The 26857-nt window shown below is 47.5% G+C and overlaps 1 protein-coding gene across 5 annotated transcripts in view; it reads right to left on the bottom strand.

Annotated features, from left to right (window-relative positions):
- The window catches only part of LOC119460525 (activating signal cointegrator 1 complex subunit 3), a 418279-nt gene that overhangs the window by 243235 nt on the left and 148187 nt on the right, over nt 1–26857 (bottom strand). For all 5 annotated transcript variants that reach the window (XM_049655120.1, XM_049655118.1, XM_049655119.1 and 2 more), the window contains 3 exons: nt 21848–21988; nt 18807–18971; nt 10740–10988 (listed from right to left, as the gene is read on the bottom strand). In XM_049655120.1, the coding sequence (XP_049511077.1) occupies nt 10740–10988; nt 18807–18971; nt 21848–21988 (555 nt within the window). The remainder of the gene's footprint in view (nt 1–10739; nt 10989–18806; nt 18972–21847; nt 21989–26857) is intronic.

The following is a 26857-nucleotide window of genomic DNA, read 5'->3' as shown; positions in this document are numbered from 1 at the left end:
CTGACGGCCGGCGACACTGACACGAGCAGCGCACATTCCTATGACGGCCGGCGTTCTGCCGTCGGTGACCCGCACAACACAGGACGCAGCAGGTGTTATGACTTTAGTCAAGCGTCGACGAAGATGGTCACTCATGACAGAGATGTGTGCACCGGTATCAATTAAAGCCGTTACAAGGACACCATCCACATACACCTGAAGTAAATTTCTATCTGTCGGCAGGGTCAGCAGAGGAATTTCAGTCCGGGTCGATGTAGCAGCGTCACCCCTCGAAGCTGCACCTGTCAGCACCCGGCGTCGGATCGGTTGGTGGGGCAAACGGAGGGAACACCAAGATTCGCCAGTTCTTCGCGAACGACAGACTGGATTAGGGAAACCGGCGATCGAAAATCGTTCGGGGCATACGTCTGGGAGTTAACAGGCGATGCGGCCTCTATCGGCGAACGATGAGCACAATGCTTTCGGACGTGGTCGGCTGAGGCGCAGAATGGTCTTCGCACGATGATGTAGCGGCTGTATGTGGAACACGGGTATACTGATGGACAATTTGACGGCCTTTAGCTTCTTCGAATTCGAAATGTTTGCATTCACTTATGATGTCATCGATGCTGGTGCAGTTCTTGTACACGAGCAGGTTAAAGGCATCGTCAGCTATGCCCTTCCGCCCATGGTTCACCTTTTCATCTTCCGGCATTCGCTCGTCCACCTTGCGGCAAAGGGCAAGAATGCCCTGAATATACGTCACGGTTGACGTCTGGGCGCGAGTTCCGAGTTCCCTCTTCGCGGCTCGTTGTCGTCCAACTGTCCTCCCGAAAAGGTCGCAGAGCTTTTTCTTGCATTGCTCCCAATTCGTTAGCTCCTCTTCGTGTGTCTGAAACCAGACCCTTGCCGTGCCTTTCAAGTAGTAGATCAGATTGGCTAACATAACGGTCTGATCCCACCTGTTACTTTCGCTGACACGCTCGTACAGCCAGAGCCAATCTTCGACGTCCAGGTTGTCGGTCCCCGTAAACGTGCCAGGGTCGCGGAGCTGAGCCAAGATGACGGTTGGCATGGTGGGCACTGTTGTGGTCGCCGTTGTTGTAGCCGCTTCGTCAGTCAGCATGGTGGTAACGGCCAGGCTACGTCCGCTTCGGAGCACCATCTCGCATGAGATGTACCCAGCACCTCCACCAAAGTGTGACACAAGGATCAAAGTAACGTGAAATCTATTTACAGCTGATATTACAAGAGACAAGCAGCGCAGGCAAGTCCCTAACGTTGTTGCCTTCTGACACCAGCTCATGCCCTTCTTCCACCTTCTTCCCAGTGTTGTAACAATATGAAGCCTGCGCAGATTCCTCTTGCAAAAAGAAAATTCTGCTCACATAATTTAACATGTTTATGTAATACCACTCACACTTAGATGTTTGAATAAATGTGGAGCTTGTAAATGATAAACAACTTCTCTGAATTATCTAGGGCAACATGGCATTGCCAATAATAAAACAAAGGAACAGCTTCTTACCAGATGCACATACACTGTTTTAGCTGAAGGAGAGAAGTGCAATAAAACAGCACTGCAAATTGTTTGAAAGAGATGGAAACATGACGTGATCGGCCATACAATAAAACCGAAACAAATTCGTGTACAGGCTGCATAAAAGTGAGCCATTCTCATTGAATGACTGGAAATTATTGAACAAAAGTCATCTAACATGTGAATATGCTCGGGTGCCTCTGGACAACAAGCACAACAATCGTACAGAATAATCATTCAGAACAGTCCACACATCCATCATTCTGTTTTTCTTGAGACAACAATAAAAGCTTTTATCCCTTATAATATCTGAAAGAAACAACTATTTGTCAACTTCAAATAGTGAATTCTCTAACTGAATATGAATCAAATAGCATGAACTATTTGATACGTATTGGAAATTTCATACCTCCGCACATCCCTAATAAAAACCCAACACATACAGAGGTGTGGTGTCACCTGGTGGTGCACTTGGGAGGCTTCTGCATCGTCTGAGTGGCACCTGCGGGCAGTGGATGGAAAACTGCTGTGACACTAATGGAAGGGTGATGTTACCTGGCGGTGCAATCAGTAGGCTTCTGCAGCGCCTTAGTGCTGTCAGCTGAGGGTGGACACAAAAGAGCTGCGTGAATGAGGCCTAAGTGGGATTGCCAGGTGTAACATAGTGATGGGGCCCAAATGCATCCAAACATTGGAGGAGATGGAAGCGAAGAACAGACGTTGCATCTAACAAACCCCACATATTCGATGCGCAGCAAAGCATGGAGCTGATTGTGATCAGGTGCTTTCCACTTCAGAGCAGGGTGAAGCGTTACACAGATGTATGAATGCCGAGTGGCTGCCTGGTGCGTTGGGCACTGCTGCTGCAGCGTTGAGACTTCACTGTGCGCTACCGCAAAGAAAAAACCAATGCCGCAGCTGACGCATTTTCACGAGCGCCTGTCTGAGGCGAGGGAGAAACCCTGGCCGTAGCCCTAGTAAGGGACAAAGAACAACTATCAATCCTGGGCGAGAGCGTGAACCCCGTAGATGTTTTCAGTTCCGCAGGAGTTGCCTTCGGCAGAAAGGAGCTGTTCGAGGCTCAGCAGAAGGATCCATTTTGTCGAAAAGTGCTTGACAACAGTTTGCTGCCTCTCTGGCGACGAATAGGACTGGGCTGTATCAAGTGCGAGAGGTTTCCTCGCTTGTTTACCGACTCTAGAACAAAAAAGGAAAGCTGATCGGCGGACCAGTACACGTATGCGACCTGAAACGCTACGTGCCGCATGATGAGCAGGGGGAGGACGATCAGGCTCAACCGCGATCGGTAAGAGAGAGCAGTCAGAACCGAACGGCGAGCCTACAACCGCGCTACAACTTGCGTAGCAGGCAGGGACCATCTGGCACTGCCGGTCCCGTTTGATGTTTCTGGCAAAGAGCAAAGTGTCACAATCAATGCAAGTGTTGACCTTATGTGTGCCGACTTTACCGCACAGATGGAGCACAACAACCAGTCCAAGCGCCGCCGAGGCGACTTGGCGACAGGACGCCCTCCCTGCGAGGAGTCCCCACGACGGCCCTCGCCCTACTCAGCCCACAAGGGACATTGCCAGGCCTCAACCCAAACGGCCGCAAGGCCGGCCCTGCACGCACCATGCTGCCATTTCCTCGTCGAGCCCATCGCCTCGCCAAGCGGCCTCTACATCCGCCGAGGCTCAGTCGCCTCAACCACAGGAGCCCGTCTCGAGGACCCCCAAACAACAAGGCCACGGCACTAGGGACGTGGAGACGTGGATGTCCAAGGATGGCGTGGACCCGCAGACATATGTCTCGTACAGACCTTGGTGGCAGCAGCCACCTTCTCCTCCCCAGGATAAGAGTGAATGAGTTTCTGCTTGTTCTTACTTGTGATTTATTTGGTTTGTTCAGGGGTCTATTAAATGTCTGAGTAGAAACCAAGAGTTCTTGTTAGCTAATTGACCATTGAGCCGGTCACACATTTGGTGCCAGTGTTCTCGGCTCAATGTTTGCGTGTATTTCTCGACTTCTTTGTCGATTTGAGCTGTCTTCCTACATAAGGTCTTCTTGTTTTTTTGTGACATCCATCTCTTCTGGATAATTTCCCTAGCCTCCCACAAATGTATAAGCCGTGAGTGAGGGGATGGGTGATCCTCCTCGATCTCAGCTTCGGTGGTGGCCTTGTTCACGTCCTCGATTAGGTTGGATGTCCGCTCTTCCAAGTTTGTGATTGCGATGTGTTCCCTCTCGTTTCTAATGTCTCTAAAGGTGTCCCATTTAGTATGTTTCACTTTGAATTTTCGTTTCTTGATTTTACTGAGCGGAAATGTGGTGGCTATGATGTAATGATCGCTGCCTGCATTAGTTTTTGTGTTTTCCCATTTGGCAAATTTTATGTTTTTGATGAATGTTAGGTCGGGCGATGTGTTTCAACAGACGCTGTTACCTACACGAGTGGGGCGTTCTGGGTCTGTGAGGAGAGTTAAGCCAAGCTCTTGAGAGGTTGTCCATAGGCTGGTCCCTTTCTTGTCACAAGACTGATAGCCCCATGCCGAGTGGTGAGCATTGAAGTCGTCTACTATAATTAGTGGCGAGCTTCTGGCATGTCTTTGCGCCTTTACAATAAGTCTGGAGGCAACTATGCACCTGTTCTTTGGGGGGTGATAGGCGTTTAGAATGTATAAGGTTGGGTAAGCTTTCTTTCTGGGGAGGATTTCTACGAAGTTATAGGATATATCCTCGATCCTGAGTTCTATCGTGTTTGCGGTGAGGTTTCTATGTATCATAAGTGGCGTGGAGGGATTACCGCCCTCCGTCACTTTTGCACTGAAGGTTGTGTAGCCAACAAGTTTATCGTTTACGCCAGTTTCTTTAAGCGCAATAACACCAGGTTTGAGTGTAGAGTGATTGATCCTATATTTTATATCACGTCTTTTGGCACAGAACCCCCTGCAGTTCCATTGCCAGATCATAATTTGGTCGCTGGCCATCATGAATGTGTAGGGGTTTCCACACGTGGTTCGTCTGTTCTGATTTGGCCCCCTGCTGGGGGTCTTTGATCTAAGCTAGTATTATTAGGTACCTCACCTCTAACTAGGAGTTGCGATTGTGCAAGAGGGCTTTGTTGTTGTTGCTGTGTCAATGTGCCTATGTTAGTTATCTTGAGCTCATTAATGCCAGATAGCATGTTTTCGATCGCGGCTTCGATTCTGGTGAGGCAAGCCTCAGTAGCTGCCTGAAACTCAGCCTGTTTGGCTTCTAGCTCCTTGAGGCGTTGATTGCGGTTTCTAGCTTCGCTATTCTGAGTGTCGAGTTTTTTACTTTTTCTTTTTTTTCCCCTCTGTGGCAGTTTCTGGTGCTGGGCTCGAAGCTTTGCGCTTTTCTCCTCTAATTCTGTCAGTTTACATGTCAGTTACCTCACTCTGAGCACAGGCCATCTGTTCTTCAGCTGCGGCAGTGGTCGAATTGCAATTGTTTTCAAATTGCCTAATGTGCTCGTTGGCTGAAGCCAACTGCTGTTGTAACGATTTAACCAGCTCTGCTAGTTCCCTCACCTGAATGTCTTGAAGCCTGGACGGCATTGTGTTGTGTGCGGGCTGAGTAGTTACTTCCTTGCTGGTGTGCTTTGAAACGTCGGTGGTCCGGGCCATGTTTTTGGGTGGTCCGTTGCTCCAGGTGTTCTTGTTGCTCATTGCTGGCTTAGTGGTTGATCTCTCCCGACTGCGGCTGCGGCTCTTCAGCTCAGGGAAGGGGTCTTGCCTGTTGCTGCTCTGGCTTCTTTCTCTCGATCTTGATTGCCTGTTCTTGCTCTGGCTACTTTCTCTCGAGCGTGATCTTGATTGGCCTGGTGACTTTGATCTCCCCCCCTTGTTGGTGCTGTAAGAGAGCGATGTCTTCTTGCTGTTAATAGGTTTTACCGGCGCGAAGCGTAGCTTGCAACTCCTGCTGCCAGTGAGATGTTGGCAGAACCAGCCTACACACTGTGGTGTACATGTCGGTTTTTCTCCTAATGGCGGTGGTGGATGTTCTCCTCCACATCTTCGGCATTTTGGTGTTCCAGGGCCAGGCATACGTCTGTGCGGTGGCCAAGCCTCCTGCAGTTGAAACAGGCCTTGGATCTCTCTCTGAATGGGTGTACTTCTAGGGTGAAACACCTGACGCGGATCGTGGCAGGAAACTTTTTTCCCGCCAGGGCGATGACCAGGTGTCTTGATGTACCCAGTCTCCTGGCATTTACTATGGGGATGTCGGGGTTTTTCTTCATGAGTTCTGCTTGAAAATCTTGGTCTGTTTCGTCTGTGCAGGCCTCGTAGACTACGCCACGGATGGAGTCGTCCGGCGCTGGGACATAGGTGGCCACTGGTAAATTCATATTGTACCTCAGGCTGTTCAGGACTTCCAGCTAGCGGTAGGCTTCTGGCCTGGTTCTGTCGGGTGTAATGACTGTAATGCTATTTTTAATAGGGTGGATTCTTATTTGGTCATCTTCTTATTCTGCTCGGGCCGGGTCGACTTTGGCCGTGTTTTGGATGGCTTCCAGTATTGCAGCGAGGCCTATGATCGCCAGGTTGATTGGGTGTGTGAGTCTAATTACAACTTTGTAATGTTCGCTTGGCAGCCTCGGCATGGGCCTCCGACGTGGCAGCTTCGGCGGGCGCGTTGCTTGGGAGCGCTGAAGTGCAGGCGTATTCAGGCCTGGCCTCTGCGAGCTTGGACGTGGCCTTTCTGTACTTGGTGTTGTAGATCTAGGAGGTCTAAACCGCCCTGCGTCGGTTTTGGTGTGACCCAGGTGCAGTCTTCAAGCGCCTCTGGGTCTATTTCTTCCCCTTCTACGGTGTACGGCATAATCTCTTGCCATTCACGGTGGGCAAGCGTAAGTGATTCAAAAATGCTCACCATTGGCACTTGTGGTTTCCGAAAAGAGTTTCGGTCTTGAATTCATCGGCACAGAATCAGGGTGTTGCGCCTCATCGCTGCAAGCTGCCACTCACCCACTTCATCGTCACTACGCCGCTGCCGGCACTGAAGCCGGTCAACTTTCAGTGATTTCTCGGAAGTGGAGCCGTCCACCCCCGAAAACTTGGTGTCTTCGGGTTCCTCTTCCCCTTAGGAAGACGGTAGGCACATTCTTAGGTGGTTCCACCCGAAAGTCACGCACAAAGACACCCAAAATGCAGGAGCTCGAGGTCAGCAGCGACTGCGATGCTCACTTCTTCCTCGTCAAGTAAAAAAAGTAAAGCCTTCCACGAATGTGAGCTTAGACATTGTGCCAAAAGTACGGTTGCATGATAAAGAACTAGAGAGATTTTCATGTGAAACATGCATGGCATGTTGCAGCCAATAACATCTGCCTACTTTTGAGGCAGTGTGGCAGCAACACTTACACAGAGCATAGAAGGCCTCATTGCACAGTGCCTGCACACTAAGGGTGGTGCACGGCAGCAAGCGCTATGTAAGCGAGGCGGTATGGCCAGAAAAGGCGACAGGATGTGTTTTAAAGCCCCAGAAAATGAATTTTATCACAACACTAATATTTCAGTTGACAAGTTTCTGACCAAACTGTCATCCGCAGAAACAACTGGAGAGCGATGTGCCCCATGCACAATACCTGAGCGTGGATAGCACAGCGCATCATGCACAGTTGCTGCTGAGAAGGTGTGCACTTAGGAAAGTGGGCCAAGATAATGTAAGGTGAGCAGGATGAGCTTCTCGACTTAAGGGGGGTCTTTGGGACCGGAAAATGTCGAAAAAGACGATTTTTTTTATAAGGCATTTTAGGGTTCTGCGAGCATTTTTCTATCTGTATGCCAATTTTCACACTCCAGGAATCGGTAATTTATTTGTAATAACATTTCAAACAGCACGTGCGAGTCGAGCTCGCGCGGAATCCAATGTCAAAACGGCAGTTTTCTTTCGATGCAGAGCTGTCGTTTTCGCGAACACCGTAGACGCCATCTTGGTCTCGTTTGAAAGAGCATTTCTTCTGTTTTGAAATTCCCGCTGCCTTCACTTCGTTTCGCTCAATGGTTGCTCACAAAAAAGGCAACGAAAAAAAGTAACACTGCGCGACGCTATTGACTGTTGGGCATACGTGAGGTCGCGGAGCCATCTCATTGGCAGAGCGCGACTTGCGTCGTCTGCTTGGCGCGTCGCAACGCAAAAAAACATGACAGTTGAGCCGCCATTTTGCCAGCACTTCGATTTGCGCGCTTACGACAAAAGCTCTCGCGATGCCTGGTTCAGCGCGAAAGTTGCATTCGCGGAATACGTTTGGCAAGAAAAAGAAGTCATTGGTCAACAACTTCAAGGCTCGTCTACCACCGGGAAGCGTCGACGAAGAACGAGATGGGTTGCCAGCCGCCGCCGCCGCGGATGTAAGGTTATCGGGTGTCTGCGATGTTACGACAGATAACAGCCGCGTCTTCAACCAAGGAAAGAAGCCGCTGCCACGTCGATCAGCAGAACGTGCAGATGAAGATCAGGGCTCCGTGTCACCCACCCCATCCGCCAACAGAGCGATTCGCGGAGTCGCCCGAGGCCGCTGACGGAGAATTAGGCCTCGCTGGCCAGCCGGCCTGCGGAGTTCCGACAAACAGCGGCCGCAAACGCTGCGATACATTGGTGCTGACACCGTCAGATCTGCAGGCAAGGCAGACAAAAGCCGATGCAAAACTGCAGGAACTTGCTTTGCCCGCCGCGACAAAAAGAAAATTTGATTTTTTTGATGACAGCAACAACGCACCGGTCAGCGCTGCTCCAAGTCAGCCGAGCGACAAGGAGAGTTTTTTCATTGCCGATATTCAGTGTTTGAGTGGCTCGCGTTCTCAAATGCAAGTTTTGCGGCGGCGGCAACGTCAGCTTATACAAACGCGAGAGAGAGTACGGCCGTGCCGTGAAAGTGTGTGTCAGCTGTGAAAACTGTGGGGACATCGCGGAAGAATGGAGTTCTCAGCGCGTGGACGGCGATCAAAAAGTGAATCCGTTTGCCGTGAACATCCTCGCCGCTCGAGCAATGCATTCTACTGGCAATTGTCAAGCAGCTATGAATGACATTTTTTCGACTATGAACTAAGCAGCAGTCGGACTAGATCCTTGGTGGCTTTTAGCACCGGCATTGAATATCCACATTCTACTTGTTATTTTTTAAATAAGCTGTGTGCTATTTCTTTTTGCACTTTTCTCAAAATGTAAATTTTGCCTACGTATCTTGGCAACTAGGGCAGGTACAACAATAATTCTTTTTGCAATGGAAACCTAAATGCGTACACAATCCAAGTATGGAAGCAGATTTTGGAGCACAAGCCTTCATAATTAATTAATCGTTAAAATTACAACTGCATGACAGGTGCTTTTCAAAGTGTAAAGTTTGTTGTGCTGTAAAATAGCTAAGAATGGCCAAATAAAAAAAGTGCTTGCATTAGTTCAATCTTCAGTCATTAGTCTATTCAGCCATAGCTTAAATATAATTTTTAATTAAACAATTTTTCCTATTGTGTCCTTAAACAATGGAAGATGAACTTCAGTTATCTCAGGAACAAAATAACTTACTGAAAAAGTAATTACATATTTGAAATCAGCAGAAAAAACTGCACAAACCTGTACAGTTTCATTAAAATTGATGGATAAATAAAGAAAAAGTGTCTAAGATAAGCCTCTCCCCTTAAGACGTAACAGACGAATGCTCACATGTAAAGTGGCATGTGCTACCTTCCACTGTGCTAGTTGGTTTTTATCAGGACAAGCACCGAGGTGCACTTGGTGCAACTCAAGTGCCATGAAATTTGAACATTTGGCAGGCATTGCCACTGCTGGCTCGAGCTGCACCAAGCTGAACATCAAGATCATTCAAAGGCCATCAAATGGGAACTCTTGACATGCTGAAAGAGTGGCCATCGATTTTGCACAGGCCTTCGGAGCACCTGGCAGTGTGGCACTGGCCAACCTAGTAGTGCACAGCTTTGAGTAGCAATGCCCTGTACAAAACTTTTTCCAGCCATGTGCAGAAAATAAAGGAATTCACCTTCTCTTACCCATACATATGTTCGTTTCATTCTTTCTTGTGTTTCTTTTTTCCTTCTTGGTCTTCGCAATCACCTCTAGGTTCAAAAAATCAAACCCTCTATTGGCAACAGTAGCACTATGTCTTTTTTACCTACACTTCATGCAGGCTCATGTAGACGAGTGTAGTGCCAGACAGAGGTTACGACATCATATGCTGCGCTTGGCTGGCTGGGCAGTAGCCAATCAGAGCAGACAGCACGTCATCTTCTGCATCAGCAGACGAAAAGCACCCGACTCCACACTTAGCCTGACTTCGCACTTACTGGCTGTGTATATGCCCTTGCCTGAAACTAATTGCCAATGTACGAGTTTCATCAACAAATGTAGACAAACTGCAGTGAAATACATTGCGAATGCACAGTGCACGACGAAAACTTTTCAATGCATATTGTCACAGACAAAACAACAAAAGACTTCGGTCGACGCCGCTATAGATCTTTTATGGAGCTATTCTGGCACCTTTGTCGTTGTCTTCTTCGATGAGCACCCAACATGCCTAGCATGGAATTGCACCGAGTGGCTTTCAGTCGTGTCAAGGTCGTGGCAATATAATACAGCGCGGAGTGTGAAACAGCCCGCACCATCTGTGAGTAAGATAATTTTATCTTCTTGGAAGATTAGCTCGCCTTCATCTGTGACACATGGTCACACCAGCACTTCGCTACCATCCTTGCAGCCAATATTCACTATCGTCGCTATATCAGCGCCGACAGTCACAGACAAAATGGCGCCAAGCGTTTGCAAAGCCAGCCTGCTTTTTGTCATCTGCTGCCTACACTCATCGAAACTGCAGTATAGAAAGTGTAGTTTTCATGCTACACTACAGCTATAAAAAATGGCTTCGTGTGGGCAGGCGGAGCTACACTTTTTTTACATTAGGTAAAACAAATGTCGACTTCCTACATTAGCTACACTCGTGTAGCCAGTGTAGGTTAAAAAAAAAAATTGCACTAGTATACGCCGAGTGCCACCATTTCACAGCATACAGTGGCCCTAATTTTGGGACAGAACAAGCTTTGGATATAATGGACCTTTCTTGTTCGATTATTAGTTAGGATTCACTCTAATCAACATTACCTGTACTTACTTAGTTACCTCAGAAGGGCTAGAGTAGCCACCTTTGTTTCATGCACTGTCTGTGTTCAGCCCAGACTGTACTTGCCTGGTAGCCCTTCTGGACAACAGAGTAGACCTTCTCAAAGCAGACTTCATCCATGTCAGTGAGTTGCTGTAAAGGTGATGTTGCTTTGACACCAACAAAAGTCTGACCCAGTGGAACAGGCCGAAATCGGTTGTCAAAGTAGAACAGTCCCTGCCGGGGGTTCACACGCAAAAAGTGGGCCACGTCTTCATAGTTGGGCAGTGTTGCAGATAGCCCGACAATGCGTATCATGGTCTGGGATGATTCCACCTAACGGAAAGAAAGAAGTGCATAAGCAAGGAAGTTCATATGCACACAATAAACATAAACAGTGATCCCTCCTCCTTAACGCAAAATGACTACAATGGAACCCAGTTTATGTGGCTTTCTCGGGACCATGCAATAAGGTCGTATAATCCGACCAAAAGAAATTCATGTCTGTATAAATGGTGCCACGCAAAACAGTTGCGAGGAGCTTCAATTTAAGCTACAGGCTAATGCTCTGCAGGACCCGGAAACCTAAACTGCCAGAAGAGTTAAAGCAAAAAAAAAAAAAAAAAACATACTGCATTGTAGGTGCCAATCACACTTTATTAAGAGATTTGGTATACCATGTAACGTGATATGTGCCCACCAGCATGCTAGAACCTTCTTTTCTTATTTACAGACTTTAAAGAAGATTGGTCAATTTCGTATAGACTTCCTTTGAGCCACGCAGCAAGTGCTGTCTTTCAAGCACAGCAACGTCCGCAAGGAGGTCACCTACGTCGGTGTCACCAGCACAGACAAATCACTTCAGTCGATGCTATGCAGCACATCCGTGAACATAGGCACACACACAGCAGCATCTGTGGCATCATCCTCGTCCCAGGTGGCAGCCAGCATTGACGGCATGATACAATGAACTGCGCAAAACTGGAAACTTAACGACAGATGCATGACCAGTTTTTTGTATCGGCACATATACCAAGCTGAAAACCAAATTTTAATTAGGCAGATTCTTAAATGAGCCTAATTTAAAAGAAGCCTTAGACTACACTTCTGTGATATGAAGACGCTACGGTACTCATTCCTTCTTGAACACTGGCTAACAGCTATAACTTCATAAAACGCATTTTGCATTCACACAACTTGTTTACGCACCACAGTTCCTTTATTTCTTGTAACAGCAAAAGTGGCGTGTATAGATGGGACACTATTCCAACACAAAGTTATATAAGCAATGTTGCAGAATTCGGGGTGGGATCAACAATTATTACTGCAGGAAAATGCTTTGGCAGGTGCTTGAACATGGAGGTATATAAGTGTAAAACAAGCCAGTGGAGTTAGTGTATTCTAGAATAGTTAATTGTTGGGCTAGTTGGTTTTCCGTAACTGAACAAGTATAATGATGTGGTAGACTTCCAGAACTCAGCAGGCCTGTTAGTGGACAACTTTTTAACGATACTCGAGTTCTATTTAAGTGTGACTTTTATTCTTTTCAACGAGCAGCCATATCTGCAACGCCGGGGAGCCTGTATAGGCTCATGTGTCACTCCTATACTAGACGCAACGAAGGGACTGCTTAGGTTTTTAAAGGAAACGGGCTTGGACAAGCGGCTATGACAGTGATGTCACGCATCACGCAAGAGTGACGGACTGTGACTGACGATGTGTGTGCTGTGTACGTTATGTGCTCTCTCTCTCTCTCTCACCTCCCCATCTTTCATTCCCCCTCACCCCGCTCCCATGTGTAGGGTAGCAAACCGGTTGTCCTGAACTGGTTAACCTCCCTGCCTTTCCTTCTCCACTCTTTCCTTCCTTCCTTCCTATACTAGACGACATTTTTTTGTCTTTTGTTGACAGGTCTTTGGATCATGCTTTTAATGCGGGGCAAGTTTTAAAGGTTTTTAGATATGTTGATGATTTTTTAGTGCTTTTAAACAAAAAAGATTACCTTTGTGGGTTCTTGTTGCCTCACAGGAGACACACCAGCGCGGGTTCGAGCTTAGCGAGCCACAGGGCCGCGTCAGCCGTCGCCTCCAGCACCGCTTGCGAACGAGCTCAGAGGCTGCAAGGGGCTACCGAGCGACGCACGCAAAAACACAGTAAAGCCCCGAGTTGACGGCAACCGTTTACTGAATCCGTCGGCACCAGCACTACACAAACGCCCGCACGGCGGGGAACCAAAGGGGTCCCGCACCAAGGGCAAAAATACAATACCAGGCGCCTATAGCATGTCGTGGCGAGAGCACAGGCTCAAGCTGGGACATGCCGCTAGGAAAAGTCCCGGCAGCTATGCTACTTGCTTTGGCGATAACCAATGGTTCAACTCGCGAGAGCTCGGGCAATCTCCTTTGGCTTGAGCTTCCGGCAAGTGCGGCTCGGCGTGGTACAACCATGCGCGAGCACTAGGCACCGCTCGTCGGCTTAGCGTCGGGAAAGGATCACCACAAAATACGCGCTCCCCGCACAGGCAAAGGCACCGTGCGCGAGCTCCAGTCCTAGTCACAAAGGTGTCGGCGGACGAGAGGAAAGTATGTACGTACCGTGCGCTGATCCCGGAGATGAGAGAGCCACGCTCCGCTGCTAGCAGCCGAAACGCGGCCGCCCTGACATCAGCGCCCTGCCCTCACCGCAAACCCCGCCCGCTTCCAACCGGTTCCAGCGGTGGCACTGCGCATGCGGTGGTTTGCGGTGAGGGCAGGGCGCTGATGTCACGGCACTCAGGAACAGCTGGTAATGCTGTGAGCACGCAGGATTCATATCTGCTGAATTCCGACGGCGTCCTGCTGAGGTATATTCCCACCGAGAACGACACAAGTGAGGCGTTTAAGGTGGTGATACCGGGCGCGTTGAGAGGAGCACTGCTACGCTACTTTCATGGCTAGTGCATCGCTGAGCACGCGAGCGACCCCAAGACTTACGTTAAGTTGTGTCGCTTCACTACCTGGCCAGGCATGAAACGGGACGTGATTTGTTACGCCCGATCATGTCATGTGTGCCAAAGCGTGAAGCCCCGAGGCGGACAACCGCCCGGCTTCATGCAGCCTATCGACAGCCTGACTCCCTGGCAAATAGCGGCATATGACGTCATGGGAACGTATCCCACAACACCGAGCAGGAACAAATTCTTGCTGGTGGTCACGGATCACTTCAGTAAATGGGTAGAACTTTTCCCCCTACGAAAACTGACGGCACGAGTGATCATGGATAAGTTGATGGAGGTTTTCACCAGGTTTGGTTTTCCGAAGCAGTTGATAACAGACAATGCATCCTACTTCACTACAAAGGTGTTTGTTGACTCATGCGCCGCACTTGGCATTAAGCATAAGAAAACTACAACCTACCATGCTCAGTCGAACCCCACTGAACGAGTCAATCGCAACATCAAGCACATGCTTGTCGCATTCTCTGAAAGGCATAAGGACTGGGATACCTACCTTCCAGAGATCAGGTTTGCATTGCGATCGACAGTGAACCGCTCGACTGGGTATGCGCCTTCTTCTCTCAACCTGGGGAGAAAGCTGCCGAATCTGATGGATAGGGTTCTCGCGGATCACAGCGGAATGCCAGTCGCGCCGTCAGCACGAGCTGAATACGCGATGCATCTACGTGCCAAGATGACGGAAGCTTTACATAAAGCACACTGTAATCTTCGCACTGCAAGGGCACAACAGAAGGCGCAGTACGACCGCTCGCATCGGAACGTCCACTACGAAGTGGGCGATCTGGTGCTTCGACGCCAGCACACTCTCAGCGATGCTACCAAACAGTTCGCTGCCTCGCTGGCGCCGAAGTGGACCGGGCCGTATCAAGTGAGAGAGAAGGTTTCCTCGCTTGTTTACCGGCGCGAGAACAAGAAAGGAAAGCCGATCGACGGACCGGTACACGTATGCGACCTGAAACGCTACGTGACGTGTGATGAGCAGTGGGATGACGATCAGGCCCTCCCTCAACCGCGATCAGTGAGAGAGAGCAGTCAGAACCGAACGGCGAGCCCGCAGCCGCGCTACAATTTGCGTAGCAGGCGAAAGTAATCTGACTGCTAGTTGCGTAACCCGACGACTGCGAGGAACATTCGTAAGTCCGGGTGGCGTTGCGTACCGCATGAGCATACAGCCGCACCGGGCTGGCACCTTGGTAGTTCCTGCCGGGGAAGCGAACGTCTAGTGGCCACGGAGTGCCGAGTATGGACGACGAGTCGTCGAGGCCACGACGGGAATGTGGCGTGAACGTTCGACGCGTGGGTGTGCGGGGTGCGGTTTCACCAAAGACTGCTGTGAGGGACAGTGCGGTGATTAGCTTGTACTGCGACTTGAATTGGTGATGATTCTTGCGAACATTCCCTTCGTAACAGACGTCGACGGGGTTCCCGGATACGGCCAACTATGCTGCTAATCAGAGTGCCGCTTCGTGCAGTTTGCTAATAATTTCCAGGAGCAGAGCAAGACGAGATACGGCCATGCGAATTGCCTGCAGTACGCGCTGGAACAACTGACGCCCTTGCAGTACTGACGGCGCTACGCCAGCCTTGGAGCCGCACGAACCGCTAGCCGGCGGCCGGCAGACGACCACCCCCTCCAGTGCAGCCGACACCTAGGGCGCAGCACTGAGAGCCACCTTCGAGCCCCGACAACGATCCCGCCTCGCAAGCCCGCCTCGCAAGCCCGAGCAGTGCAGCTGACCAGCCGCCTCCGAGTTGGCATCAAGTGTCCGCCAGCTGTGGGCTACTTCACCACCAGCCCGACGCTTCCTCGGTCGCCAACCTCGGCGGGTACTCGGGCAAACGGACGTCCCTAGGTGCCAGCCTCAACGTACGGGGGTCTTCTTAAGGGGGGGAGGATGTGGGGAGCACGCGCTGCCACCTTCTCCCGCGGGCGCTCGCCCGTCGCTTGCGCACGGAGCACACGCGGCAGTAGCCGAGCGGACATCTCGTGCGCGCACAGCGTGCGCAGCGGGAGCCGGGCAGACACGGGAGAAATGCACTTTGCCCTCTCCCGGTTCTCGCTCGCCTCTCGCGACGTGCGTGCCCGCGCGGGAAGAGGGAAAGTATCCGGCGGGCCAGGAGGACACTCCCCTCGTGGAAAGGTAAAAAGGTATAAAAGAGCATGACCGAGAGACCCCCCGGGCATCTCTGACCTCGCTTGACCTACCTGTCCATACGGATTTACCCGCTGAAACCCGTGAGTGACCTCGTTTGCGCGACTACTACACGCGACGAGGCAAGCCTATTTTATTACTTATTATACAGAGCGGACTTCTCTCTGCAAGTGTGTTTTATTGCCCACAGCAATAAACGTTGTTGAGTTGGCTCGCTTGTTGTCTTATTCGCCCGAACGTAGGCCTACGTAGCTGCGATTATACGCGCTACGGGTTGGGGAAGACCCCCACACGTTCCGGGATAGCGCCCCCCCCCCCCCCCTAACTTTGCCAGGAATTTCGACTTGCTTGAGGGGGGGGGGGGGGGGGGGGGCTTGCTCGGAATTTTACGGTACAGTAAGTTGTGCAATGATCCGATTGCACAACCATGTGCATATGGCCACCAAGTAAAGAAGAATAACAATATTTTCGTTTTGAAACTTCACCGGCATGGTGTCGGCCATATCGGCAGCACTCGATGGAACTAAGTTAGCGAAGCCTAGTGGATCTAGCAGTTGCCGATGAGCTTTCGGTGCATGCATTGACTATGCTTTCGTCTAGCTGCAACGACAGCATTTATCAGCATCTATCTGCAAAGACAGGCCACGATTTTGTAACGATGCCTTCTGCTCGATTCTAGGCCACTTTTATCCACTGTTCATGGACAACTGATCCCACTGATCCAGTCACTCTGACCACTGATGAAGCATGAAAAGGAACAGCATAAAAGGCATTGCTACCAAATCACAGCCATGGAATGTCTAGGCCAAGGGGAAGCATACTTGGGCACAGCAACACACATTGAGAAACTTAGGCCGTACTCTTGGACGATCACTTTCGAAAGATACTTTCATTTTCGCGTGACTAGCACCGGACACGTCGAAGGATGGCAGCATTTCAGATCCTGATAACATAATGTGCTTAGCACTGTGCCAAAAATGACGACGCTCTTAGATGCCGATGCGTCTTGTGCTATCACGCGAAAGATAACAAGCTTGGCACCTTGCTAAAATGCTGTCGCTCTTAGACGCCAATGTGTCTTGTGCTATAGTCACAAAAAATTGAACGTATCTCTGAAAGTGACGATCCGAGAATATGACACGCCTTCCTTTTTTGTCGACTTGTGAAATGAAGTCATTTTTTGGGCAAATCCAGTATTTCAGACTTCCAAAAATTCAGACGTTTAGCAGTCCCCATCGAGTCCAAATTATTCGATCAGTGACTGTAGCAGAATACTCTCTTCAAATAATGCATGAACCAAATTTTATATTTACTTCATGATATTTGACGATTCGTTATAGCTGTGTTCGTTATATAAAGTTTTGACTGTATAGTGAAATCTCGATAAAACGAACTTCAGAGGACTGCGGCAAATTGTTTATAATTCTGACAGGTTGTTATAATGAAAGCCCCAAAATTAACCATTCCACAAATCAACCCATCAGTTCATAAGTTGTCACCATATGAGCTATCCACGAAAACGTCGCTGCTGGCCCTCGGCCAGCGCTGTTATTTTCCATAGGTTCCGCAGCCACGCACCACCGAAGCACCGTATAATAAGAGTGGCACGCGCAGAACAGACGCCGAGAAAACTACGGACAAAATGGGAGCTCCATGTCACCTCCAAAGTGCAATGTTTCTTGCCATGGACACCGCACTGTCTCGCTCACGGCGGACAGCTGAACTATTCCAAAACGCAAAGGCATGTAAATGACACCGTCTGGAAAGTGCAAAGTGCGACCGTGCAGCATCCCCACGCGCGGCACGTGGCTAGTATGACCCGTATGGCCGTAGAAAGAAGTGCAAAAGAAAGAGAGACGCACCTCCGTTGCTAGGTGACACTTGTCTGGGCAGAGCATGCTCTCGCAAAACCTGATGCGTCGTCACCTCCGCAGCAGGGGGAAAAAAAGTTTTCTCTTGCATTTGTTTTCTCGGGTGCAGTCTCAGGTTTTCTGAACCTATCCACCGCGGCGTCCGCTTTCTGCGCCTTTACGTCTGCTAGCCTATGTTTCAGTTGCTGTAAAGGTTACGCAGAAATCCAAGAATCCCCAAATTTTTTAATATTAGTTCGAAAACTGAGGTGTTGTTAGCATGACAGGGAAACTGAATAACAATTGAAGTTCGTAGTACTGAAATATTTTTACATTGAAGCTATAAGCAGTCAGCAGGGGTAAGTTTGTTAATCTGAAAAGTTTGTTAATGTCGTGTTTGTAGTACCGAGGTTTCACTGTATACTGTACGCACCCAAAAAATTTCTTATACTTAAATATAACTTAAAATTATTTCTCATTTTTTTCGTGCAGTAAGTTGCTCTGGAGATTTTAAACCAGCAATAAAAAAAATAAACCATGAGAGGCCACATCTATTGAAAATTATTAGCCTTCCAAATTAAAAGTGCTGCCGTTCTATTGCCCTTTTTCTTCTCGCTCATTTACATTAAGAGACAGAGTAAAAAGAAAATGAACATGTGTGCATGCCACATACAACGTAATTGAGCAAATGATTGAAAAGGCACTAGAAGAACCGATCACTGACAACAGTGGTATTTGCTGCCATTTTTTCACTTGCACAGCCTCAAATTTACATAAACTTTCAAAGACTTCAATTGAGCTGCCCCAAGAACTGCAACAGCACACACACTGCTAATGTGTGTCCGCATGCGTCACTTTGCAAGCTACTTGAACTTTTAGTCGAGTGAAAAGCATTTAGGTAAAAAAACGGAAGGATTCTTTTTCTGACACTGCTTGAACACAGTAGCATGCACAGGCAAAGTTAGCATATATTGAAAGGTGAAGCGCAGGACACCAAAATGAGAGCTACACAGACGAACTGGATGGATGTCTGGTCTTCTTTTTGGCCCCTTCACCTTTATAAATGTACTTCACCACCTGGTCCAAGAGTATAAAGTTGTTACACTGCCAAGTGATCGCTTTCTATGCATGCTTACACCGGGTCAGCACTGCCCACCTGTCTTAACGTCCGTGCAACAAGTGCCTCAAGGACAGGGCCTCGGTCTCCATGAAGCAGATGGACTTCATCCAAAATTAGCAGCTTGACAATCTGGTTGAGCGCAATGTCACCAGTGGACTTTCGTGTGACCACATCCCACTTCTCAGGTGTTGTCACCAGCATCTGGAGCAATAAAATCAGCTGCTACTAAATGGTATGCTTCAATAGAAACTAAGGCCAGCTTGCAAGCCGACTGCTCAATCACACAAGGTACTTTGCAAACTTTTCAAATGAAAGCAGGCCTCATGAGAGTAACCTACAACCTACAAAACATTAAATGTAAATGCACTAAAACACAATGGTAAAGTATGATTTGATTTCTGTAGTCTGCATAGGCTATTTTCATGCTTTTACAATCATCTTCAATGGTTTCTGCAACACTTTTTGTTTACTTTATGCAGCAGAAGAGAATTCACAATCACGAGCAGCAAAACTTTTTATGTCAAAGGGAAAACTAACATGCAAAAATATTTTTGCATGCCTAACCAGTGCTGCTTCACGAGGTGACTGCAACCAAAGTTAGAATTTCGTGCTGAGTGGGAGATTTTTTGACAGCGCCTATGCAGCTCTAGGAAAGCTGAGAAACCCCCTTCCCAACGAAAGCAAGAGTACGGGGGACAACCGAAATGGTGCCAACTTTCCCCACGGCTGGTGTTTCTCAGACATCGTGTGTGTGGGTCATGCCAAAAAAAAAATTGAGCGAGATAGTGCGCGGTGCCTCAAATTTCAGTAGCGGTGTAACCGACAAGGTGGATAAACTGCAGTGATGTTTGTGGGGATGCACGACTCTCACGCGTCCCCTGATGCTGTTTTCCCCGCATAGTTCGCATCTCCCGTAATCCGGCTTCTCCGCGTGGCTAAGCGCTGGCGGTGGTTGTAGTGGTTGTGGCGCATTGCGAGAGATGGCGCGAGTGTCGCGATGCTAACGCCACCGAACGGCGGGGTGACTTGGGAGAAAAAGGTCGAAGGCGCTCTCTCTTTGGCTTGGGATCGGCGACCAACACTCACGAACGCTTCACGCGTGCGCCAGCCCGCTTTGCGGGACCGTCTCGTGAGGCTAAGAGCAGGACACACAGATCGTTCGAACGCGCCACCGTTCGCGTGACCGTACACGTGAACGACTAGGCGATGGTGTCATAGCATGGGGCGAACATATTCGCTCGCTATCCGGTCGCGGTGAGTCGGACTTCCTTGATTTGTCGTGCGCCCATGTGAATGTTCTATGCATAATAATTCGGCTAGCGTGTATTAGTGTATGAAAGGCGCAATAAAAGCCCTTTTGATTGTGTGTGCACTACTGTGTTGTCATTCCTTCGTCCCAAGAGCACGTGTGAGACCCCACATGTTGGAATAATTAAGCATATTCCGCAATTCTGGAGATGTTGGCACTTGAGTCTGAGTAGACATAGCTGCATCCCCGTAGGCCAATTAGACCAGAGAACAACAGAGCGGAATGTGATAACGTTCAGAATAGCGCTACTATTTTAGGGATCATACGAGCAACACAGGTTTCAGAAATCAATTGGCACAATTGGTACACAATTTCTCTAACTTGTATTGGCTATACCCACATGAAATGCAGTGAGACTTGCTCGCCAGAAATATCGGTGGTACATGTTTTTAAGTCTGCATTTGTTCATTCCAAATACAGAAACTTCCAAGCCAAGGGAATACCAAATAACATAATATATTTGACCAAATAATCAAATATGATGCACATTCGCACAAGCCTAGCAAGCTGTTGTGACCTATAATAAACATCCCAAGGAAACTCTACTGCAAAGGACATACCTTTCAGGCACCTCAAGAGCACTGTCTTAAAATGGAACAGCAGAGCACAAACACTTAGATGAAGCACATGACAAAATCGGTAATGGGCCGAGAGCACTTGCAGAAATAATTGCTTCTTATACTCTCAGTGATGGGTTTTCAGTAAAGGACAGACTTTTAATGGCTGAATCGGCACTCCATAAAATCTTGCTTTGTGGGCGAGACCACTCAGCGGCACTGCCACAATACAGACAAGCCTAACTGTACCAGTGAAATTTGCAGCGACTGAGATACACAACATGCAACCTCGCAGAGGAACAATTTTTCTTACTGTGGTTGTGATTATGCTTGAGCCAGTTAGCCCGGTGATTTATGCAGTGAGTAGCCTCTGTCAATGAGGCTTAACAAATACTAGCAGTGGCAATGGTAAATGGCAATGGTAAATGACAGTTTGAAAAATGTTTTGCTGTTGTCTGCTCTTGTGCTTGCCAGACTACCAACACAAAATCTTGCATTCGACAGTCACAAGGGTTACTCTATAAGGGCATATGCAAGAAACCAGTCAAACTTCCCTATAAAACTAAAACTTTGTTCCGATTACATTTTTGTCCAATTTATCAGCAATATAAACCCCCAGAAAGGCCTACCAAGCCAAATAAACTTCACAAAAGTTGACAGTCACTTTATCATACGCTAAAGAGGATGAAGGCGAAATCCTGCACGGTCACGAGACATTCATTGCATTACTTGAAATTTTCCTTCTAAAGCATTGTTACTTCCTTTTACTTCTTTTCTCCCACCAAAGGTCATGGGTCCAAGTGCCTTAATTAACTGTCAATTAACCTTGCCTTAATTAACACCAACGGTAGTGGGTTCGACTCTCGACCTTCACAATGTCAATTGGAACTCAACTTGGAGATATGGCCAGTTCGCCCATATCTTCATGCTGGGTTGTGGGTTCGAGTGCGTTAATTAACTTTGCCTTAAGCACCAAAGGTCGTGGCTTCGACTCTTGACCTTCACGATGCCAATTGGAATCTAACTTGAAGCTATGGTCGGTTCTTATAAAGCTTTCTATAAAGAAATTGATGGCCTAATTCACCCTAATTAACACAAAAGGTGGTGGGTTCAACTCCCACCAAAGGTCGAGGATTCGACTCCCTATGAATTTGGTGCCGTAACGCCAGACTTAAGATTTTTCAACCCATGAGCCTTAATAACAAACTCACGTGTGTCTTCATTATTTCAGCCTTGCTTAGCTGCATGTCACCAGTCAATTCTCGAACAACGACCCCTAGTGACTCAAGCCGCTTGCCAAAGTTGCGAACCATCTCAGCAGCAAGGGCCTTCATAGGAGCAACATAGACAACCTGGAAGAAAATACTGATAAAGTAACTGAAACCAAGCCAATGAACTCCTCAATCACCCTGCAAAGACAAGGTCTTTTTCCACCACCACTTCAAAGATGGCCATTCTTGACATTTAAACCACCAGCCATGTGAAAGCATTGTGTGTAGCAACAGCTAAAGCAGTCTGGGTGGTCACGAAGCGACAGTGATCATGGCATTCAGTCGCTTAACAAGAGGTCACATGACTATGACTACCAAGCAGTGCAAAGCAATTTAGTTTAGGCACACATTAAAATAAATTTAAAGCCAGCCTGCCAACCTTAACATAGGAAAAATACTAAAATTGTTTTGTAGGGGCTCTGTAAATATGCACCCTGCTCTACAGTCGCAACAAGAAAGATCTGCACCACAATAAATAGAAATACTATTCATAAAATATTCGCACAACAGCAACCGCAATATACTTGGTGCTGTTATACACATGGACTCTACAGAGAGGGTGGTGGGGCTGCTGCAGCTGGGCAAGAGAAATCGAAAAGGTGCGAAATTCTCACACTCTGGGAAATTGCTCATCAAATGCCTTTGCATTCACTTCAAATCTCTTCCCTAAACCTAAAGTACACGAAAGATTTTTAATTTATTCATGTTAATACAACAATCGCAAACAAGCTTGAAAGTCTGTCATTTTACTAAAATCTGTCATCACACTAAAATCGTAAAAGTTGACGTAATCAGTATAGAATAACAATACATGGCATAAACATAAATACATAATATTAATATGTGTCCTATGTAAATGCAACAACTGGCTACTATTGAGGCTTTGGTTAGCAGCAATTGTTGATTACTTCTACTACATGGTCCACACCGATGGAGTGTACCAATGCAGTATAATGCACTTCCAGAAAACATGATGCATCACATATAATGAATATATTGCATCATTATTATGGGCGACCAGGTGCGTTACAAGGTCCTCGACATTTTGTTTGATAGTGATAGTAACTGTTCTTTTCAAGGTTTTGAGAAAGACTGAACAAGGGCATGTAAATAAATCTTCACAACATTTAGTTAAAATTTTCTTTTCAACTTTTCTTGATTTCACAAGGAAAGTTAGCCCACTCGCTTGCGTTCGTCCGATTTGCTCTACGTTTAAGGTGGGCTTTTCCGGTAGATAGGAGGGGTGCCATGCCGTCTATGTGTAGTATTCCATTATTGCGGGGGGGTTCTAAAACTGGGTTCCACGCCGCAAATAGCATGTTAGTCAGGGTTCGTACAGGTTTCCAAGGCAAAAATTCAAGGATATTTCAGGACTTTCCAGGACCTGTCACAGGTTTTTCAAGGACTCAAAGTGGCATCTGAAGTAGGGTTTCTTTACTCTAACATTTCCAAAAATGACTAGTTTTATTGCACGTACAATAAATAAATGTATATCACAATTATAATAAAAAAAATCTAGCCTTGATAACTTCTCAAGATCACAACACAAAATGAACGCTTACAACAGCGGCTGAAATTTTTCCAGTATAGACTGGGTAAAGTTCATCACAAATATTCAAAAGAATCAGCATAGGGCTATTGCACTAAAATAAAAAGAAATAAATGTATATCCCAATGATGTTAATAATGTCAAGCCTTGATCTTCTTGCGAGTTCTCAACAATACCAAAAAAAGTTCGCAAGACACAATGAATACTCATAACAGCTACTCTGACTTCTCCAGTATTAACTGGGCAAGTTTACCTAACATTTCCAAACCATTCAGTGTAGTCTTGCTACACATCCATTATATTATAACAAATAGATGTATATTGCAATTGTGTAAAGCATGTCTTGTCTTGATCATTTCTCAAGTCTGCAATATTAAAAGTTAACACAACGAATACTCCCAACAGGTGCTCAGGCTTCTGCAGTATTAGCTGGGTTGGTTCATCAAACATTTCCAAAACATTCAGCATAGCGTATTTTCCTGTGCATAAGACGCATTTTTTTCCCCTGAATTTTTCGTCGGTGCGTCTTATAGAACGGTGCGACCTATGTACGTTTTTTTTTTCCGGAAAAACTGCCTTCAAAATTGGATACAATGTTATGGCCACACGAAGTGCGCTGGTTGACTTCATTGCTATGGGTTCTGTGCATGCTATCGAGCTGCTGGGTTCTCGTGATCAAGTTCCCGAGCGCCATGCGAGAAGGATGGAGTCCAAGGCAGGCAGAGGTAGGCCGACCGCGAGTCGATCAACCCCGAATTCGTCGCACCTGCAGGTCGCTGTCAAGATACGGCACGCACCACTGTGCAAATTACGCAGTTGCTACGAGGGTACAGGCAGCCCCCCCCCCCCCCCTCCCGAGCTGCCTTTCTGCTTTCCTCCCTTGTGCGCGATTCAGCTCACTGTCGCACGCTTTCACTCGCACATACAGTGTAAGGCGCGCAGGGACGATGTTATCGTCTTTGGACTTTATACGGAACATCGCGATAAGCACAACGGCAGAAATGCGCCTGGAGTAGAAATATATGGCACCCATTATGATACGCTTGCACGTGATGCACGTTCACGGAGCGAAACATCACTGTAACTTTTTTAAAGTGCTTACAGAAAGAACAGGTGCGTCTTATACACCGGTGTGAGTTATATAACGTTCTTTCTTTTTTTTGTTGAAAAACTGACGTTTTGAGGGGGGTGCGTCTTATACAAAGGTGCGATTTATAGACCGGAAAATACGGTAATGTTATTGCACTTATATTATCATAAAAAATATTATAACAATACCTCCATCCAAAGGCACTGAGCATCAGTGGTAAAGTTGCTCCACTGTCTTTAGCTTCACCTCGCGCGCAAGAGTGAAAGTGGGACAAGGCAGACCAACGGGTGAGGAGTGAAACGAACGATAGGGTGAGAAAAGCAGCGTAAACACTGCCAGCCCCAAGCCAGCACCGAAGCGCGGCACGGGTCTCTCGCTCCGTTCGCGGTTTGACATATGTGGTGAGGCCTCTTATTTTTTCCGTACAGTTCTGCAAAACGGAACCATGTGTGCTCGTGCTGACGTATTGTTTCAGTTTGTCAGATCAACGCCAATTTACCACAGAATGGAGGTCGCAATGTCAATATCAGAGTGCAGTGCTCGCGAAATTCAAGGATTTTCAAGGAAGGAAAAAAATTCCAGCACTTTCAAGGGCCTTGAAAACGCACTTTTCAATTTCAAGGGTTTTCAAGGATTTCAAGGACCTGTACGCACCCTGGTTAGTGTTCTGGAAGTAGTCAGAACAAATCTGACTGCATCCCGTTTTTCCCTATTCACTTCCACAATTTATCAACTTAGAGAAGAAACTTTGCATCGCGTATGGAATTTAACGAAGCCATCACATCTGCAGTGGTGTGCAAGACTCATCACTGAGCAACTTGCGGTCCTACGATGGCCACCCTGAGAGCATTCAATTCTTGTTCATGTTTGCAGTTTCTAGCAGGTGAGTGAAAATCAACTCGTAAGTTCCGCAAGGTGAAAGTCACTACCAAATTCAGAATCATCTGCCTGGCCGACTCTAGCTGCTACGGATAATGATATTGTCAGTTTAACCCTTTCAGTGTCGTTTGTTTTTTTTTCTCTTAGATATAAAACAAAGACAACCATTTATTTTCCGGTATTAAGAAAGGAGAGAATGACACCGATAATGGCAAATGCACTCTTAATGTGATCCTCACTAGAGAGTGGAGAAAGTGTATAGTCGAGTACAACTTTAGAAGACAGGAGAGGCCCCCCGCCCAGGTGACCGAAGCGCAGCAGCCAATTCCTGCGCGACTAAAGAAATAGTCCTGCTCAAAAAATCGTGACTGCTTCTAAAACGCGTATTTGTCGGTATAAATAAGATTTGTGTATCTTGACGAGTGGTTTGGTAAAACTATCATGATGGAAATGCTACAGCACATGCCGGATCGCGCGAGAAAAATAACTCCGTGCCTTCTACAACGCTGTGCGTCGTCTGCTACGGAGCAAGATCGATGGCAGCGGGCGTGTAATTATAAAGCAGTCGCTGGCTTAATAGCATAAGATTTATATATACTTTTTGTGTGTTTGCACAAGCTTTTTTTTTATGTGTTACGCTTATTTTTTAATTAATATTTTTTTCTTTTTTTTTCGCAGTTGCGAACCTGCGATCTTGTGAGTTCGCGCACGATCGCACGAGGCATTCCGTGCCAGTTTTCTGCCATGGAGCCCAGGAAGGTGACATCGGATCGCGATCCTTTGTTTCCGAACGAGCATTGTGTCGCCTCCATGACCACACCACCAAGGAGCCTCGGCAAGAACAAGAGCGGCCACATCCTGAACAGCGATTCACGCAACATGACATTCCACTGCTACAGTTTTTGGCGTAACAGGCAGCCTGAACGCAGCGTGGAGGACGCGAGCAAGTTTGTCGCCGACATGCTCGGTGTCAGCGAAAGGACTGTGTTCAGGGTGAGGGAGGAAGTTAAAGCTTCGGATTTTTCGGGTGGCAAACTGACGACGCCCTGAACACAGTCCTTTCGCTGACACCGAGCATGTCGGCGACAAACTTGCTAGCGTCCTCCACGCTGCGTTCAGGCTGCCTGTTACGCCAAAAACTGTTTTCCCATCCACTTTCTGCGGTATTTATGTTTAACATAAATGTTTACGTTTAACATAACATATATGTTAAACATAAATAGCCCTGAAAGTGGATGGGAAAACGGTTCCGCGGTAGCTCAATGGTGAGAGCATCGCACGCGTAATGCGAAGACGTGGGTTCATTCCCCACCTGCGGACAGTTGTTTTTTCATCCATTTTCATTTTCATTAATTTCACATTTATTTAATTCAATTAATAAGTACAAGTAATTTCCCCTATGTTGTCCTTGGTGCTATTGTTTGTTGGCCCA

The sequence above is a fragment of the Dermacentor silvarum genome, chromosome 8 (genome assembly GCF_013339745.2).
Source record: "Dermacentor silvarum isolate Dsil-2018 chromosome 8, BIME_Dsil_1.4, whole genome shotgun sequence".
NCBI lineage: Eukaryota > Metazoa > Arthropoda > Arachnida > Ixodida > Ixodidae > Dermacentor > Dermacentor silvarum.
This window is presented reverse-complemented; position numbering and strand designations above follow the sequence as displayed.